The 21048-nt window shown below is 39.1% G+C and overlaps 1 protein-coding gene across 1 annotated transcript in view; it reads right to left on the reverse strand.

Moving 5' to 3' along the window:
* LOC126184578 (RUN domain-containing protein 1) overlaps positions 1-21048 on the reverse strand; it is a 160066-nt gene that overhangs the window by 20818 nt on the left and 118200 nt on the right. Inside the window, exon 10 of the mRNA XM_049927009.1 lies at positions 7494-7700. Coding sequence (XP_049782966.1) covers positions 7494-7700 — 207 coding nt within the window. The remainder of the gene's footprint in view (positions 1-7493; positions 7701-21048) is intronic.

The following is a 21048-nucleotide window of genomic DNA, read 5'->3' on the forward strand; positions in this document are numbered from 1 at the left end:
TTCCTTTACTGCTTGCTCAATATACAGATTGAATAACATCGGGGAGAGGCTACAACCCTGTATTACTCCTTTCCCAACCACTGCTTCCCTTTCATGCCCCTCGACTCTTATAACTGCCATCTGGTTTCTGTACAAACTGTAAATAGCCTTTCGCTCCCTGTATTTTACCCCTGCCACCTTCAGAATTTGAAAGAGAGTATTCCAGTTAACATTGTCAAAAGCTTTCTCTAAGTCTACAAATGCTAGAAACGTAGGTTTGCCTTTTCTTAATCTTTCTTCTAAGATAAGTCGTAAGGTCAGTATTGCCTCACGTGTTCCAACATTTCTACGGAATCCAAACTGATCTTCCCCGAGGTCGGCTTCTACCAGTTTTTCCATTCGTCTGTAAAGAATTCGTGTTAGTATTTTGCAGCTGTGACTTATTAAACTGATAGTTCGGTAATTTTCACATCTGTCAACACCTGCATTGTAGCATTACCAAAAAAAAAAAAAAAAAAAAATTAAGGCCAAGACAGATCATAACTAGCAATCTCAGTTTGTGAAAAGGAGGTGCGAACAATGTGTGTGCTGTTTTGTGCTCACATCTGCTTACTGTAGTTCTACTACATTTTGTAACCATTGGGCAGAGGGCAGTAAAAATTTCAGAGAGAGTGCAAATAAATGTGCTGAAGGCATCACAATGTTTTTAGAAGCATACATAACATTATTCCACATTAGTGACTTAAGTATCACATAATAGTGTCACACAGTAGCAACAAACAAACCATTTGGTGAGAACTGTAACATAAGAAAATGGCTTCAGCTGCTAGACACTGTGGTCATGAGTGTGTGAGTTGTGTTTGCATGAGTGTGTGTGTCTGTCACCTATTTTTGACAAAGGCCTTGTTGACTGAAAGCTTATTTTGTGACAGTCTTTTTGTTGTGCCTATCTGTGACTCAGCATTTCTGCTATATGGTGAGTAGGAACTATCGTTTTCATAATATTGTTACCGTCCATCCTGGATTTTCCATTGTTTGATAAGAAAAACATACAAAGACATGTAATGCTGAAACATTGTAAGAGACAATATCAATAAAAACAAAGAGCATAAAAAGTAAATAGCAGCCAAAACATTTCAAATGTTAAGTCCATATCAGAATTTAAAGGATACACATAGTGTAACCAATAAAAACACCAAGGATAAAATCACTTCTAATGGTGTCACACAAAAACTGTAATAATTCATTTTATTACACCATGTTTGACACTACTCTCAATCACTAACCAATTTTATTAAACAAATTTACCAGTGATCTGAACCTGGCATATGCCCAACACATGTTATGCTATCCAACAGCATCAGTATGAAAAATCTAACTGTGAATTATCTATCAGTAAATATGTACACATCTATGATCATGTAAAAATGACCTTAGGTGTGAAATTATTCCTTCTTCATAAAAGTATGAGAGTTTGGAGGCAGAGATGTGAGTAATATAATTTCTATGTCTCCATGGCCTATCCCATGGTATATATATTATTTAATATTTGTACAATGTGTGCAAATCCATTATAGTTTTAGGTCCCTAATGAAAATCAAAATACATATTAAAAGTAATTAAAAATATTCCTACATCATGAAAATGTACAAGTTTAAAACTGGGGGTTGGGGGTGGGGAGTGAGTAATATCAAATCTTTGTATCGATGGCATAACCACTGGTATACATATTATTGAACATTTGCAGCTGGCATGTGGTACCGTTCTAGTGTAAGGTCTCTAGTAACAGAAAAGGGAGATATTTAATGTACTGTAGTATTTTGGCCTGAATAAGATGTGGTAAACAAATTCTCTCATAACACATTATGTAGATACATATTAAATATAAAATTAAAAGCAGGAATAAAACCTCAACAATTATTATTGAAAAGGATGGGGGGAGGGGGGATAGAACTGTCAACATGGCTAAATGTCCAAACAATATCTAGGCAGAAACTGGTATCAGCAGCTAACAATGATGTGACAAGGGGGAGGGGTCACTTAATAAATAATTGTATAACATGTAAATGTAAAAAAATTTACAAAGTTGGGAGGTGGGTGTCAAGGGTATTAGGAGTTAAGTAAGCACCAAAGAACTATGGTTTAATCATAATAAGTAACTTATATACACTGTTCATCAGTGTGTAATGTTATAACATTGTCACTGATACACCATAGCAAATATTGGATGACAATACTAAAACATGTATCATTAATACACTGAAGCACCAAAGAAATTGGTACAGGCATGTGTATTCAAATACAGAGATATGTAAACAGGCAGTATACAGTGTTGTGATCGGCATAGTTGTTTGATCAGTTAGTGCTGCTACAACAGCAGGTTATCAAGATTTAAGTGAGTCTGAATGTGGTGTTGAAGTCGGTGCATGAGCGATGGACACAGCATCTCCGAGGCAGTGATGAAGTGGGGATTTTCTCATACAACCATTTCACGACAGTACCGTGAATATCAGGACTCCAGCAAAACATCATATCTCTGACATTGCCAGAAAAAGATCATGCAAGAATGGGACCAGTGATGACTGAAGAGAATTGTTCAACGTGACAGAAGTGCAATCCTTGCACAATTCGCTGCAGATTTCAATGCTGGGTCATCAGCAAGTGTCAGCATGGGAACCATTCAATAAAACATCATCGATATGGGCTTTCAGAGCTGAAGGCCCACTCGTGTACCCTCGATGACTGCATGACACAAAGCTTTACGCCTCACCTGGGCCCGTCAACACTGTCATTGGACTGTTGATGACTGGAAACAACATTTGCCTGGTCGGATGAGTCTCATTTCAAATTGTATCAAGCAGATGGACGTGCATGGGTATGGAGACAACCTCATGACTCTATGGACCCTGCATGTCAGCAGGGGACTGTTCAAGCTGGTGGAGGCTCTGTAATGGTGTGGGGCCTGTGCATTTCGAGTGATATGGGATCCCTGATATGTCTAGATACGACTCTTGACAGGTCACATGTATGCAAGCATACTGTCTGATCACCTGCATCCATTCATGTCCATTGTGCATTCTGACGGTCTTGGGCAACTCCAGCAGGAAAATGCGACACCCCATACATATAGATTGCTACAGAGTGGCTCCAGGAACACTCTTCTGAGTTTAAACACTTCCACTGTCCACCAAACTCCCCCCACATAAACATTATTGAGCATATCTGGGATGCGTTGCAACATGCTGTTCAGAGGAGACCTCCAACCCCCTTGTACTCTTACAGATTTATGGACAGCCCTGCATGATTTATGGTGTCAATTCCAGCACTGCTTCAGACATTAGTCAAGTCCATGCTACATCATGTTGTGGCACTTCTGTGTGCTCGCAGGGGACCCCACATGGTATTAGGCAGGTGTATCAGTTTTTTTAATTTTTCAGTGCATGAGATACAGCATACATCTACTACTCATTAATAGCTATTTATGTAAAGACATATATAGACATGTATAGTGGGTGAAAGAGAGGGACTGGGGGGGGGGGGGGGGCGGAGGAAATGTAAATTAAAAATAAAATTATATTTGGGTCATTTTCCTCGATTAGCCAGTCATAAGTTAAGTTCTGAATTTATTTTTTTTTTTTAATTTATATTCCTTCCTGTCTTTCACCCACTATACATTTTTTGATTAATACAGTTTTGATGTAACTGATATTAATTATGTGTGTTTTAGTATTGTCATCCACTGTTTTCTGTGGCATATCAGTGGCAATATTACAACGATTAAACACTGATGTACAATGTATATGTTACTTAATATGGTTCAACCATAGTTCCTTGGTATGTAGTTAACTTCGCGTACATTAGACACCCCCTCCCAACTTTGTAAACATTTTACATTTACATGTTAAATATTTATTTATTAAGTGACCCCTCCCCACTGGTCACATCACTGTTATCTGCTGATAGCAGCTTCTACCTATATATTGTTTGGACATTTAGCCATACTGACACTTCTATTCACCCCCCCCCCCCCCTTTTTAAATTTATATATTTTCATGACATAGGAAATTTTTTTAGTTACTTTAATACATATCCTGCATTGTCAGTAGGGACCTAATACTATAATGGCTCAGCACACATGGTACAAATATTAAAAAATATATATATACCATGGGATAGGACATAGAGATTATGCAGGAATCATTTCATGGCTAGGGTCATCTGGTTATGACCACAGACATGTACATATTTTCTGATAGTTAAATTCACTGTTAGATTTTTCATACTGATGCTGTACGATAATATAAGATGTGTTGGGCATACGCCAGGTTCAGATCACTTGCAAATTAGTTTAATCAAATTGGTCAGTGATTGATAGTAGGGGCACATATGTAGTAATAAAATGAATAATTACAGTTTCGTGAGACACCATTAGAAGGAATTTTAGCATTGGTGTCTCAATTGGTTACACTATGTGTATCCTCAAACTTCTGATATGGACTTGATGTTGGAATGGTTTTGGGTATTATTCAGTTTTTATGCTCTTTGTTTTCAGTGGTACTGCTTCTTATAATGGAAAATATTACATATGTATGTATTTTTCTTATGTTATAGTTCTCACCAAATGGTTAGTTTGTTGTTATTATGTGATACTTTAATATCACTGGAATTTTTAATAGCACCATGTGATTACTATATTACATAATACTGTATGCAGTATGCAATTCCTCATTTGGTTACACTATTTTTGTATCCTCGAACCTCTGATATGGATGTGACATTAGAGTTGTTTTGCTGCTGCTGGTGGGAATGAATTGGATTGCCCCATAAAATTGTTCATCATTACATGCCTATGTATATTTTCATATGTTGTAGTTCTCACCAAATGGTTGGTTTATTTTATCATGTGGAATTGTAATATCATGTCACTATTACATTACATAATATTGTGCTGAAGAAAAAAATATTCTTATACAACCATAGCTTCTTTTATTGTAATTTGACTGCATGCATATCTTTTGGTGATTGTACTATAGTGTACACAAATTTTGTAACTTGTTCTTTGACCTATGATCTTTTACTTTGGCTTTTAGCTTTTTTGGTCAACTTTTGTGTGTTAGCCTACTGGTCTTCTTGTGCCTGAGCAATGGTCCTTTGCACTTGCTGCTTTTATATGTTTTCAATGTTCTTTTCTAGTTGGTTAAGCCTGTATCACAGTGTTAAGTATCAACTTATTTATGTTTTCAAATCAGCAGTGGCATATTCTTTCATGGTTAAATAGCATGTATCCCATGTGAAGTTGTTACAACAGACTATTTTCTGTAAGTACATTTAATGTTTCTGTTTCCATTTTTGTGCTAGTGCTGTGAAGATTGTCCATGATCAAAACTGGCAGTGAATAAATATACTGTAAAACAACACAGTGTGTATCATGCATTTCTCCAAGTATATTGATGCTGTTGACAGATGTCTGAAACAAGTTATGACGTCTTATTTGGCTTATTTGTCACTACAGAGAATTTTTTTTTTCCTAAACTCCCTAACTTACTGAGCATCATTATCAGGAGAATGATATAAAAAAGCAGCTGTAAGCTGTAGCAATGGCAGTAGCTTTAAATACACTTTAAACACACAAATGACTAACACTGAGCAAAGAACATTTAAACCTGTATAAGTACTCATATATACATTGACGAATCCCATGAGCTTTAATGGGCCTGCAGCAACTTTCAACAATATAAAAAAAAACATAGTGGCACATAGAGTTTTATATCTTCTTCTCTTAATCAATTCTCATTAACACAATAAAATCTTTCTTCTGTTACCTTTTAGAAGAACATGAGTTTCATATTTGAAAGATCTGACAATTATGTCCAGAAATAAAACTGACAATTATGTCCAGAACTAAAACTGAGTTTTCTTAACGAGGGGGAGATTGACAGTAACTTGGTGCATTGTTGCGACCCATGGAATTTTTTGAGTTGCACTGAGACTCAAGTTTGGTTTAATAGTAACTTGAGTTACTTAGAGCACTTGCCAGCACTTTACCATGGGATAAAGTTGATGGCTCAGTACTTATTAAGGTTACTTTCTTCTTTTCTGTGATTGACTTTGCTACAGATACTACTGACCCCATTGCAGCAGTTTGGTCTACTTTGTCTAGTTGAACTTACAATTTACTTTTCAATGGTGACAACCTGTTTTATGACCAGAGGTAAGAAATTTGATGGGTCTGACTTTTGCCAGTGAACTTTTTACCCCATTCATCAGATTCACACATAGCTTCATTTTTCCTCTTATCCCCTCCCATGTGGAGTCCATGTATACTAAAATCCTGTCATCCCCGGAATCTATTTATGTTAAATACTTTTATGTGGCTGCTTTATGAGGCTCTGTGCTTCATGTACTTGTTCATTTGGTATAGTTTGTGTTTTTCACTTAGAATATCTTACATGTACTGTACTGTGCACAGTATTACTTGAGTGAGTATTGACATTTGAATTACTTAATGTGGTGGACCAGTAAATCAAGTTTTTGTTCCATTAAGATCATCCTTCTTAACTAATATAATGACATGGTCATTTTTTCTCTATATGTAGTGATTTTCTCCTTATATTGCCTGTAAAATCTTTGTACATGGAATTATGCTTAATAAATGATGAACACCAGTGGTTGGATGCTGAGATTTCATGCAATATACCTGCATAGTTCCTGCCATTATTACCTGATAATAATAAAAATGTGTCCACATGAATGCTGTTTGTAATAGACTTATTTTCTGATTGTTCATGTCCTTGGACATGTGAGGCAAGCTTTATAATACCTTTTTATTACGGTTCGTCCCACATCAATGAACACTTTTTGGAAGAATGAACATTTCCTTCCCTCTGTAGTGCATTGTACAGGGTTTTGAGACTTTCTGACAGATTAAAGCTGCGTCTTGGACTGGGAGTCAAATTCTAATGATTGTGTAACAAAACTGAATCATGTCTATGTTAATGTGCTGCTGTTCATTAAACTTTCAATACCTGGCTGGAACACCCTATTACACATATCCAGGAGAGAGTATTGGGAAACCTAATGCGTAAGAGAGGTTGGTTAATGTATGGAAAGAAGTCAAAATATGGTTTGTATACAGTGAGTATCATAGAGATTCGGATACCTTCGAATGCCATATGGTCAACAACTGTCACTGTACCTGGGAAGCAACACATGAGTGTTGTACGTTACCAAGCGTTTCATCTAGATTTTCTCTCTGTGGTATTATCTCCTGCTTAAGAAAGCTTTACAGAGGAGCAAACCACCTTCACTACCCCCCAGCTCAGTAACACAACATTCTCCCGCAGCATGATGGATCACACACACACACACACACACACACACACACACACACAGGGTTTGAAGTTTCTATTTTCATGACAATTGTGTTTCTGAAGTAAGATTTAAGAAAATATATTGTGTCTGAAACTCATTCCATCCTTTTAAAAAAGATTTATTAGTGAGTGTTTCACAATTACCTGTTTATTTGAGATTGCATTTCCTCCAACAATATCAAGATTAAAGCTCTGTGACAGTTTTCTTGCTGGTGTCGAATTGTATTTCTCGCCATTCTTTAGCTCATAATATTTTAATATCAACTCCCATGCATGCATCTCTTCTCTTTCTATTTCACTAGTTTGAGGAAAACAGGCAATGAATGGAACCACACTTACACTTTGACCAATCTGTTGGGAAAAAAAAAATTCTAATTATATTCATGGAAACATCACCTACAACACAAAATATATACTATAAATATATTACTGAGTGTATTACATTAAAACTGTAGCTCCATACCATACTATTCTGTACCTAGTATTTTCTAAATCCCATTATAAGTGTTTTATCTTTTCCACTGGAAACCCTTCTATGACTTCACAGTTCATCTATTATTCCTTTGGCTATCCAAGAATGAAACTTCAGTTCCCCAAATCAGAGATTCATTTTTGACTGCTTCAAACTGTCATTAATAACATTTCATTTGATGAGTGATACTATTATCAACCTTTATACTTTTCACTTATGACTTCAGTACTTAAATCTTATAAATGTTTCATATGTCTCAAGGTGAAGAAAACACAAGGAATTATTATCAATGCAGGATAGTTGAAAGTTGTGTAATAATAGGAGTTCAAACTGATACAGTAATAATTTATTGTAAGCCTTTTGTTACATATTAACGAAGGAATCTTTGTCCCAATGCTGTCTCTGGACAACAACCCATTCACCGATGATACATCAAGAGAGGAAAGTTCATAAGCTAAATGAATATTCCCAATCTGCAGTTAAATTTGCTGCATTAGATGCAAAAACAATTTCCTTGTTCCTTATTACAAAAGGAAGTGTTACACTTCTACGTGCAACATATCCTAAGAGTCTGATAATCAACTTATGAAAATTTGACAAAGTAGTAATCTCTGAAACAAATTAGAGATACAGTTTACATCCCACTGTGAACTAATAAATACCAAATACCAATACAAAGTCAGTATCAAGTCATGTATTGATTGAACAAATAAAATTCTCCCCACTCACACACACATTCTCTCTCTCTCTCTCTCTCTCTCTCTCTCTCTCTCTGTCTCTCTTCTAGGAACTCTAAGAATGGTTCAGAAAGATAATTGATAAGGTAAATGTGCTAACAGAATTACAATAATTTAGCAGTTATATCACTCCATTTTACACAGGGTGGGTATGAACTCTACCAACAAATGTTCCAAACTCAACAAGAGCATGAATGAGAGGGCTGACTTGCTGATAGTTTTGATTAGCCTATCAAAATTTATTTACTGTTCCCTAACATACATCAGAATTAATGGTGATCCATGAAGCACAAAATTTACATGTAATAGAATATTTTTGTTCCTGGGGATTGTACATAAGTTCATTTATCTATCTTGGATCAATTGGTCCTCTTGCTGAATAACTGTGATGCTACTCCACTGACTCATCTTGGTGCAGATGCATTACCAGTGACAGTGTTTGTCAGGAATGAGTCTCCACCATTAAATAATGTTCCACAAAATTTCAAGACTACATCACTCAGCTTGTTTGTGTGTTGTTCTTTAAGCATATAACATACTCATCTCACAAAATTTGATGTACTTCAGAAAATCTTTTAATTTTATGAATATAGGAAATATGTTAAGATTGTTCATTGGTGAAATCAAGTGTGCCGCATTAATCGTCCTTCACAAATAAATTAACTGAATGCATAAACTTATCCACGGCAACTGATGAGTCCCTTATTTCACCACATTCCTGCTGTTCTTTCTCCAAAAATTGAAATCTCATCCCATTTCTAGTTCTGGGCCAACAGAGTATTAATTACACAACATAATCTTGCTAACAGAGTGATGACAAAGGAGTCAAGGTGGCCACGCATAGCAGCTATTCAAGAAATCAACATTGTTCATGGTGGCATACAAATAATATTTTTTGTTTGTAACTTGCTTTCATTGAGATTTTCATACCACCAAAGGCTTGTAGTGTATGTGGAGACTTCAAAAAGTAAGCTACTCATTTTCATTATAGCAGATCACGTAACTTTTATTGAATACTCTACTACCCTTCATCAAAGTGACACAGATATATGACACTACTTTTCAACATAGTCACAAAATCCTGTGAACAACAGTTGCAACGTTCAACAAATTATTCAGTCCTTCTCGGTCATGTAGCCATTCAACAAACAGTTGTATGAACATTCTCATAGTCGGAAAAATCTCTTTCCCTCAAACATTCTTTCAGCTTACAAAAAAAGATGGAAATCACATGGTATAAGATCCAAACTGTAAGGCATATGCTTCCAAGGCTCCCATCAAAAATAAAGAAGCAAAGTTTGTGTTGTGCATGCCATGTGGGGTGGCATATTGTCATGCAGAACAATACCTTTGCTTAATTTGTCATGTCTCTTGTTCTTTATGGGGAAAAGTTGTGTCTCCATTCTACAGAAGCTCTCTTTATCGCAGGTGTGAAATGATGGACCCATGTCTCACCACCTGTAATGATGTGACTTAAGAAACTGTTGCCTTCAATGGTGTAATGCCCAAGAACGTCCAGAGGTGCCTTATCCTTGTGCCTTTGGGTACAGGTGGCAGTGATTGTAGAACCCAGCATGAGCACAATTTTTGATACTGCAGATGATCTTGGATGATGGAATGAGCACTGCCTATCGAGATGTGCATCTACAGAGCAATGTCCACGATATCTGTGACTGCTGTGGATAAGTTGCTCGATTGCATGCACATCTATGTTTGATGTTGATGGCTTTCCTGCCCATCAGCCTTACCCGTATCTCTGCAGCATTAGTCAAACTGTTGGCACCATTTTGTTATAACTGCATGTTACATCGAATCTGGTCCATGTACTGCCAGAATTTCACAGTGAATCTGTGCGCAGTTTAAAGGTTTTTCCCACTATCACGCGTTCTTCAATTCTGGAGTGCATTTCCAATTTCCGAGACATTTCACTTGCACACTGTAATGCACTTGTTATCCATACCACTGCAGAACTGTTTCTGTAGGAAACCTGGACCATGTACTTTCTTCTGACAATGTACCACTCTTGCTGTGCAATGGCCTTAGCATGCGATGACATGTGTAACTTACTTTCTGAAGTTGCTACGTACTTGTAATTCAGGCATCAAACGTGGAATTGTATAACACGTGGAGCTTCAACACTGCACCTAATGATAATTTCTGAAGTATATAGAAACATTATGCTGAAACTCTTGATTTACCAACCTGTACCTATCAAAAACTCATTCAGTTTCTTGTGATGCTTGACATTTGTGTCACCCAACAGCAGGGATATGCTGAGGAGCTAATGATGAGCCCAAAATCCTAAACACAGCATGTTCCTCTTCTTCATGTTGCACTTTTTTATATATAGATTACCATTTTCATAATCAAACCCATCCACATTTAGGTTTCTTATGATTTCCTTAAATTGATCATAACTACTGGGATGGTTCTTTCTCAAATCCCTACGTGATCCTTGTCTCTAGTGTCCTCAAATACAATCTTTCTATACAGTTACAGTTTACATCTCTCTCTAAAAATATTCACCAATATTGCCAATAATGTAAATCTTTAATGGCATATACTCTTGAAGCATGGCAGTACTAACCAGAGAGACGTGGACACACTAGGTTTCTCCAATACCCAGGTAAAACTGGCAAAGATCCCTCAGGTTTTTGTCATTTAGTCCCACTCACAGGCCACCGCATCAGGTGATGGAATTCCATGGATACTCTAAACATTTCCTCTCCCTCCTCTCATGTTGTGTATCATTAACTGAATCACGGATTTTTAGTTGCAGACAATTGCCAATACTTACAATTTATTATACTGTTTATGATTCTCATGCATGCTGCACAATTTATTCTTGTTTAATGCATTATAATAGTATCCAAATTTTCCTAAGGAATCCGACACAAAAAAGTACAACGAAAGAAGGAAGATCAGTATTTAACATCCTGCCCTTTCAAGGAAACATCCCGGCATTTGCCTTAAGCACTTTAGGGAAATCCTGGAAAACCTAAATCAGGATGGGTGGATGGGGAATTGAATTGTCATGCTAAAAAATGTGAGTCCAGTGTGTTACCTCGCCCAGCAAGAAAGAAGGTAAAAACTACAGAAATTTTCAACCTATACAGATTGAGTAATATATTCAGTGAAAGTAATATGTGCTATTCTGACAACCAATTCACTGTTATTTTTTTGGGTCATTCATCCAAAACCATCAGGGTTCTTTACACACACAAATTTAGATGCTTGTTACTAGATTCTTCAGTTACAGAATAATTTCATGTTTAAGAGTGAAAGTCATAAAAACTGCAGCAGTTGTGTTAGTATATTCATTCATTTTTAGTGCAGTTTTTATACAATTTGGTTAAAACCGTATGGTGATCAGAGTTACATTCATGAGATATTTCAGTTTAAATTAAGTACTGAAATCAGACTTCTTAGCAGCGCATAGCCCAAAGGCATTCACCGTTGCGACGTGTGATGATAGAGCAACCAAGGATACCAAGTCATCGTGTCCAGGTTTAGAGTGTGGTGCCAAACAATTTATGGGAAGCTGGTATAAGAATATAATTGACAAAAACTAAAAGTTAGATGTAATCGGTGACAGCAGACACTCCTTGGCAATAAGCAGGTAAATGAGCCCAAAAAATGAAAACTGGGAAAGAAAAAACAGTCCATTCGAAAAACACATTTTTATAATGTTAAGAAGTAAGGTAGAATTATTTCAGATAGTGTTCTCATAGTGTTTCCACAGGAGGAACTGATGTAGGACATTAGAATTTTGATTGGAAAATTGTTAGTGAAGTGGCTTGTCTGATGCCATAGAAGTTCAATGTAGAGGGGCAATTTCATCATACAGGACATGTCAATTTCTCTGGAAAAAGTATGTTAGACCTCTATATCATTTGTGTGAAGAAATAAAATAAAAGTATGTTATCTTGGTGTTTGTAAATGGTAGAGTCCTTTGAAAAATTCATATGTTGTAAGTAACTCTTGAAACAGTAGAGAATTAAGAAAACGTAACTAATAAACCAAAAGCACTGGAGACCTGCCAGATGTTTTCACACACACACACACACACACACACACACACACACACACACACAAACTTATGGCCTTTCTTTTAACTTAAAAAGGTAAGAAGAAAATACAAAATGCTATCTTCCTTGTTATATTACTAGATACAACTGTTACAATTATAAAGAATATCCCCTCTGCTCCAGCTATCTGTGTATGTAAATATTTATTACTAAAAATTAAAAAGAAACACATTTTCACAAATTTTTACTAATTATTTACTCAAAAACTCCCCATCACAAAACTTATGAAAATGCACAATATCATGTTTGGTTAAAATGTAAGTGGTTACTGCAATCAAAGTGGGTAATATTTTTCTGTGAAAGTGTGAGAAATTTTTCAACATTCTGCATATTTTGCATCATTGCAATTCTATTGTAAAATATGTATGCTCCTTTTTGTTTATAAGAAATGAGTGAGAACTTGCGCATGAATCATTCTGCACAGTGTTTTGTTTGGTTTGAACTTTTTGTTACATACAATGTAAGTGAGGAAATGTGGTAGTGAAAGGGTGACGTGTGGACTATGAAAAAAGACACAAGAAAGTGGTGTTTAAGCAAAGTGAAAAACACTTCACAATTGTTGGAAATCTGTCAGACATATTGCAGAAATATCTCGGCTCTCAAGTAACTGTGTTAGTATCACATTTATTGTGCATGAATTGGTATACTCGTTACAACAAGAAATGTATAGATAACCCACCTGAACGATCACTACCACCAGTATGTGGTACTGAAGAAGATAGTGCAGATGTTTATATTCCTGGATGTGAAGTTGTTGATGCATTGGATGTTAGAATTTCTGTTATAGCCCCTAATATATCCCCCTTAAACGCCCATGCAAGATAAAAAGCACAAGAAGGAAATGGAATGCAAAAAGAAAAGTGGAAGAACTTGAAACAAGTTTTAAACAATTTCCAAACTTTGTGAAGTGTATAATACAGATGCATTTGGTGCAGAACCTGAAGATAGTGACATATTCACCCAGTGTGATGTGTGGTTTCAAAACCTGAACACTGCTATCTCAGCAGCCATCTATACTGAGAAGGTACAATTATTGACACTGATACCAGGTAGCTACCACAAGCAACAGATGCAGAAACACATACTCACCTCCTCACATTATTTAATTTCAAAAGCTCGTAAAATAAAAAATTAAAAAGGTATTTCGGTATGCCTAGATTCATACCGTGGGCATCCATTGCAAGATGATTTGCTTAATGTTGCTCTGGAATGTTACCTAAGTGATGACAAAACAATATTGCAGCAGGCAAAGTCCTAATCAGGATGATGTTATCTCTGTTACTGAACATGGTGAAAAAGTTAAAAATGTAAAAAGACATGACAAGATCAGTAAACGAGTGGTGGTGGTGGTTAGTGTTTAACGTCCCGTCGACAACGAGGTCATTAGAGACAGAGCGCAAGCTCGGGTTAGGGAAGGATTGGGAAGGAAATCGGCTGTGCCCTTTCAAAGGAACCATCCCGGCATTTGCCTGAAACGATTTAGGGAAATCACGGAAAACCTAAATCAGGATGGCTGGAGACAGGATTGAACCGTCGTCCTCCTGAATGCGAGTCCAGTGTGCTAACCCCTGCGCCAACTCGCTCGGTATCAGTAAACGAATCATATCTCCTAATGAAAAGGGAACCCAAATTTAAAAAAACTGGGCTCACAAAATTCTACTCCTTACGACCAAAGTGGATAAAATGCCAGCCAGTGAAGGAAGTATGCACATGTATTTACTACACTAATTTGAATATTATTTGTTTCACTATAAGTAGTGTCACAGGGAACAAGTACACAAAGATAGACCTGATGATTTTGTGTATATGTTTAGAGCTGCAAGATAAATGTTGGTTGCAAGAGAGTAGTGTGTGTCCTGGTGCTGAAGGGATGACTGTTGAAGTGTTACACCTTTGGGATACTGACAGTGACTTAACCTACGCCTTCCTTCAATGTGGTCTGTTGCTTTGCAGAATGAAGTTCAAAGTTATCACTGGCACACATCACTAGTGACAATAATCACACGTGCTCCTGACTTCCTTGGAACATCACACTGTTTTGCTACTGACAGTGATGATCTCATTCATGACATTGCACATGCATGCTATGCTGTCAGCATGATAACTGATGATATCAGGCCATACCTTTGCCTAAACATGTGTATGTGACTGATGTTGCAGCATCTTATTTTAAAAATCGCTTTCACTTTATAAGCTTGGAAAGCAATGTACGGGGATTTAAAAAAAAAAAAAAAAAAAAAAAAATTACATTGCAAGAACAGTTCTCCTTGAAATGCAGCCTATGACTATGTGCGAAATGCAGTAAACTCAATACACTTTAGAAGACTTTGTTGTGAGCACCTTCATTTTTTGTGTGTATGACAATCAGTGGTAGGTGGGACAAATAATTAGTGACTGTCTCCTTTATGACACTTCATGGTTCAGCAAATTCATTCAAATGGCCATCATCAATAAATAGATCAATGTGCAGTTCAAATTTCTGAAGTACTACTCTTATTTGATAAAAAAAAAAAATGTTTTCAACATTGCATTGCAGTGTTGATTGTTACAGTATAGGCAATTTTATTGTGTGGAAAGTCATGAAGTAGTAAAATCACAATAGAAGACAATAAAAAATTTTGATTAATATCAGAATCACAAAAATGTATACAGGGTGTCCCATTTATCTTGACCAGCCTAAATAATTGTTTGTCCAGATGCAAATTACAAAATGTTTCAAGCAAATGTTCTTTAGCCATTGGGGGGACATCAATCAGCATAATTGCCTCCATTGTAGCTTTTTTTTCTTTTTTACAAAGATATGAACAGCATTATTACTTTTTTAAATGGCACCCTGTATTTTTTATTCAATAATTCATTTCCTCTCCTAAATACTTATTCAAAAATTTATCACATTGTACCATTCACTGAAACACAACGTTATTTATTACATAACACAACACTGATTTTGAGCTTGGGATCAGAAACTCACCCACTTGCTGAAGTTGTCAGAAAACAAATGAAAATCAAGTAGAAACAGTTATTTATGGTGGTCAAGATAAATGGGACACCCTGTATAAAAAGCTACTTTCTATATCCAATTTTTTTTCACTAAGATGTATCAGTTTTGCATTACATTTACTCAATTTAAAAAAAAATGGAGGATGAGGTTTCATAAATAATAAAAAAAAATTTTGATTCTCTCATCTTTATGTAAAAATATCTTGATACTTTAACAATTTGAGGCATTAATGTCATAGTTGACAGCATCCTGTGATTATTCATATTTTCAAAACGTAATTTCGAAATTTGCTAAAGTCACAAATTTTGTTAGTTTATTTTTCCAAATTAAAGATGAAAGAAATCTCAGCAGTGTGTATGTGTTAATCATGTCTAATACCATTGTGTAAAAGGTTTTTATTAAAGATAATTTCAGATCTCTATCACTTGTAGTTTTTTATTACAATTTTTTTTATTTTACCTTTCATTATAACACCTTCATTTTACTATTATTTAGAAAAGTCTATAATGTTTTAACAAATCATCAGAAAAATAAAATATTTCAGTTTTTGAGTGAATCAAACAATAGAAAATCCAGGATGAAATGTAACAAACTAATCACCAGATAGTGGAGATGCTGAGTCCCAGATAGGCACAACAAAAAGATTTTCACACTTAAAGCTTTTGGCCAATGGCCTTCGTCAACAATACACACACATTCGCACACACACAGTCTCACAAACACAACTCACACACACACATGACTGCAGTCCCAGGCAACTGAAACCACACTGCGAGTAGCAGCACCAGTGCATGATGGGAGTGGTTATTGGGTGGGGGAAAGTAGAAGGCTTGGGTGGGGTGGGAAAGGGATAGTATGGTGGGAATGGCAGACAGTGAAGTGCTGTAGGCTGGGCGGAAGGTAGAGGAGAGGCGAGGAGGGGGATGGAGAAGTAGCGGAAAAGGAGAGAAATAAATAAAAAACAATAAAATAAATAGAAAAATACTAGGTGTGGTGGTAGAATGAAGGCTGTGTAGTGATGAAATGGGAGCAGGGAAGCGGCTGGAAGGGGGGACTGCGGCTAACCAATGTTAAGGCCAGGAGGGTTACGGGAACGTACAATGTATTGCGGGGAAAGTTCCCACCTGCGCAGTTCAGAAAAGCTGGTGTTGGTGGGAAGATTGCATATGGCACAGGCTGCAAAGCAATCATTGAAATGAAGGATATCATGTTTGAGAGCATGTTCATCAATAGGGTGGTCCACTTGTTTCTTGGCCACAGTTTGTGGGCGGCCATACAACCGGACAGACAGCTTGTTGGTTGTCATGCCTACATAGAATGTAGCACAGTGGTTGCAGCTTAGCTTGTAGACCACATGACTGGTTTCACATGTAGCCCTGCCTTTGATGGGATAGGTGATGTTAGTGACCAGACTGGAGTAAGTGGTGGTGGTAGGATGTATGGGACAGGTCATGCATCTAGGTCTATTACAGGGGTATGAGCCATGAGGTAAGGGATTGGGAGCAGGGGTTGTGTAAGAATATATGAGTATATTGTGTAGGTTTGGTGGACGGCGGAATACCATTGTTGGAGGAGTGGGGAGGATAGTGGACAGGACATTTCTCATTTCAGGGCATGAGAAGAGGTAATCCAAACCCTGGCCTAGAATGTAATTCAGTTGCTCCAGTCCTGGGTGGTACTGAGTTATGGGGGAAATGCTCCTCTATGGCCGGACGGTGGGGCTTTGGGAGATTGTGGGAGATGGTGGGAGACTGGAAAAGTAAGGCACTGGAGATTTGTTTTTGTAAAAGGTTGGGAAGAGTTTCTTAACCTCAAACCTTGCCTCACCATAATTTTCCAAATTCCTCAACATGCAGAAAAACATTACATCCACAGAAAGAAGTTGGTTGGTTGGTTTAAAGGCGGGAGAAGGGTCCAAACTATGAGGTCCAAGTGTGAGAATAAAACGGATGAAAAACATAACACAAAACGTAAAGAAAGGAAAAGCCAAAAGAATGAAGGGAAGGCAACAAACACTAAAAGAAACAAAAGAGGACAAGGAAACAACAGAGACACACTAGAAACAGAAGAGAGTAAAACATGAAAGCAGATTACAGTGGCTGGCCAACCAAGAGAATAAAAAGGGAAAGCCAGACATTCTGCAACACATTAAAACCTCCACCCTAAAAGCACTAGGGTGGAGGACACAGAGGGACAAAGGACATGTGCTAAAACCTACATAGAAGTATAAAACCTACTCTCACGAATAAAACGTAAAACTAAAGCTGCTGTCGAGGCATTGTCGCCCACCACGGAAGGCAGGGTGCTGGGAAAGTTAAGTCTGCTGCAGAGCGGCTAAAAGTGGGCAGTCCAGCAAGAGGTGGACCACTGTCATTTGGGAGCCACAGCGACACTGAGGTGGGCCCTCGCCACGGAGTAGGCTCCAATGTGGAGCCGGCAGAGGACAATTGATTCCCTGCGAGAGGCCTGCATGGAAGACTTCCACACATTCATAGTCTCCTTAATGACATGCGGTTTGTTGTGCGTGCTGTTATGCCATTCTGTCTCCCAATGCCAGAAAACCCTACAGTGTAAGACAGAACGCAGGTCAGATCCAGAGATGCCTATCTCCAGAAGCGGTTTCCACGTCACCTGTTTGGCCAGCCTGTCAGCAAGTTCGTTGCCAGGGATTCCCACGTGTCCTGGGGTCCACACAAACACCACGGAATGGTGGGACTAATCCAGGACAAAGTTGGACTCCTAAACAGATGCTACCAGAGGGTGGTGAGGGTAGCACTGGTCAACAGCTTGTAGGCTCCTCAATGAATCAGTACACAGGAGAAATGACTCGCCAGGGCATGAGCGGATGTACTCAAGACCACGAGGTATGGCCGCAAGCTCTGCAGTGAAAACACTGCAGCCAACTGGCAAGGAGCACTGCTCAATATGTCCTCCATGAACATATGCGAAGCCTACGTGACCATCAGCCATTGAGCCGTCGGTGTAAACCACTTCAGAGCCCTGGAACACATCAAGAATCGAGAGGAAGTGACAGCGGTGAGCGGCGGGGTTAACAGAGTCCTTAGGGCCATTCAAAAGGTCCAGACGAAGCTGCGGCCGAGGCGTACACCATGGAGGTGTACGTGAACGGACCACAAGTAGAGGTGGTAAAGGGAAGGACTCAAGTTCGGAGAGAAGGGACCGCATGTGAACCGCAATTGTCAGCCCCGATCTGGGCCACCAATGCGGGAGATGCACTGCTGCAGGCAGAAAAAGGAGACGGTAAATTGGATGCTCGGGGGAACTATGAATGTGTGCTGCGTAACTGGTGAGCAGTTGCACACGTCTGATCTGCAGTGGAGGGACACCAGCCTCCATCAGTACACTGGTCACCAGACTCGTCCTAAAAGCTCCTGACGCTAACCGAACCCCACAGTGGTGCACAGGGTCAAGTAAATGCAATGCTGAAGGCACTGCTGAACCATAAACCACACTCCCATAGTCAATTCTGGATTGGACAAGGCCTCTGTAGAGCTGCAGCAGTGTACAGTGAACTGCACCCCAATTGGTGTTGCTCAGGCAACGGAGGGATTTGAGGTGCTGCCAGCACTTCTGCTTAAGCTGACAAAGATGAGGGAGCCAAGTCAATTGAGCATCAAAAACCAGTCCTAGGAATTGATATGTCTCCACTACAGTGAGTGGATCGTCATTAAGGTAAAGTGCGGGTTCCGGATGAACGACATGACACCGACAGAAGTGCATGACACACGACTTTGCAGCTGGAAGCTGTGGGCTAGAGCCCATGATTGCGCCTTGTGGATGGCTCCCTGGAGGCGCCGCCCAGCAACAACAGTACTGGAGCAGCAGTACGAAATGCAGAAGTCGTCTGCATATAGAGACGGTGAGACAGAGGGCCCGACAGCTGCTGCTAGACCGTTAATGGCCACAAAAAATAGAAAGACACTCAATACACAGCCCTGCAGGACTCCATTCTCCTGGATATGGATGGAAATATGGGAGTCACCAACTTGGACACGGAAAGTACGGAGTGACAGGAAGTTTTGAATACAAATCAGGAGTGGTTCCCCGGAGACCCCACTCATACAATGTGGCAAGGATATGATGTTGCCAAGTCATGTCGTATGCTTTATGTAAGACAAAAAAGACGGCAATCAGGTGTTGCCATCTGGAAAGGCTGTTCGGATGGCAGACTCGATGGACAGAAGATTATCAGTGGTAAAGCGACCCTGGCGGAAGCCGTCCTGACATTGAACCAGCCACATGACTCCAGGACCCAACACAACCACCGACATACCATACGTTCCAGCAGCTTACAAAGAACGTTGGTGAGGCTGATGCACTGATGGCTATCCACATCAAGCGTGTTTTTACCAGGTTTGAGCACCGGAATGAAGGTGCTCTCCTGCCATTGCGATGGAAAGACGCCATTGCACCAGATGCGGTTGAAGATGACGAGAAGATGTCGTTTGTAGTCAGATGAGAGATGTTTAATCATCTGGCTGTGGATGCGATCAGGCCCAGGAACTGTATCGGGGCAATGTGCAAGGGCACTGAGGAGCTCCCAATCTGTAAATGGGGCGTTATAGGATTCACCTCGGCATGTAGTGAATGAGAGGACGTTCCCTTCCAGTCGCTGTTTGAGTGTGCAAAAGGCTGGGGGGTAATTCTCCAATGCAGAGGCTTGAGCAATGTGCTCAGCAAAGTGCTTGGCAATCACGTTTGCGTCGTTACATAACTCGCCATTTATGGTAACACCGGGGACAGCTGTTGGGGCCTGGTACCCAAAAAGACATTTGATCTTTGCCCGGAGTTGGGAAAGTGACGTGTGGCACCCAATAGTGGAGACGTATCTCTCCCAACACTCAATCTTCCGTTGTTTGATAAGGTAGTGAACACGGACATGGAGTCGTTTAAAGGCTATGACGTGCTCCAGAGAAGGGTGCTGCTTATGCTGCTGTACAGCTTGCCGATGCTCCTTAATTGCTTCAGCGACTTCCGGCGACCACCAAGGGACTGCCTTACGCCTCGGTCACCCTAAAGAGTGAGGGATAGCTTTTTATGCCCCAAAAACAATTGTGCTAGTCACCCGCTCAACCATCACATCGATGTTACCATGTGGGGGGGATTCAGCGGTGACAGCAGAGGTGTAAGTTCCCCAGTCCGCCTTGTTCAAAGCCCATCTGGGCAGTTGTCCATGTGCCTGATGCTGGGGCAGTGACAGGAAGATGCGGAAGTGGTCACTAACACACAGGTCATCATGCGCTCTCCAGTGGATAGGTGGAAGAAGTCCTGGGCTGCAAATTGATAAATCAATGGCCGAGTAACTACCATGAGCCACACTGAAATGTGTGGTGGCCCCAGTATTTAAGAGGCACAGGTCGAATTGTGACAGCAAAGTTTC

This window comes from Schistocerca cancellata, chromosome 4 (assembly GCF_023864275.1).
Source record: "Schistocerca cancellata isolate TAMUIC-IGC-003103 chromosome 4, iqSchCanc2.1, whole genome shotgun sequence".
Lineage (NCBI taxonomy): Eukaryota > Metazoa > Arthropoda > Insecta > Orthoptera > Acrididae > Schistocerca > Schistocerca cancellata.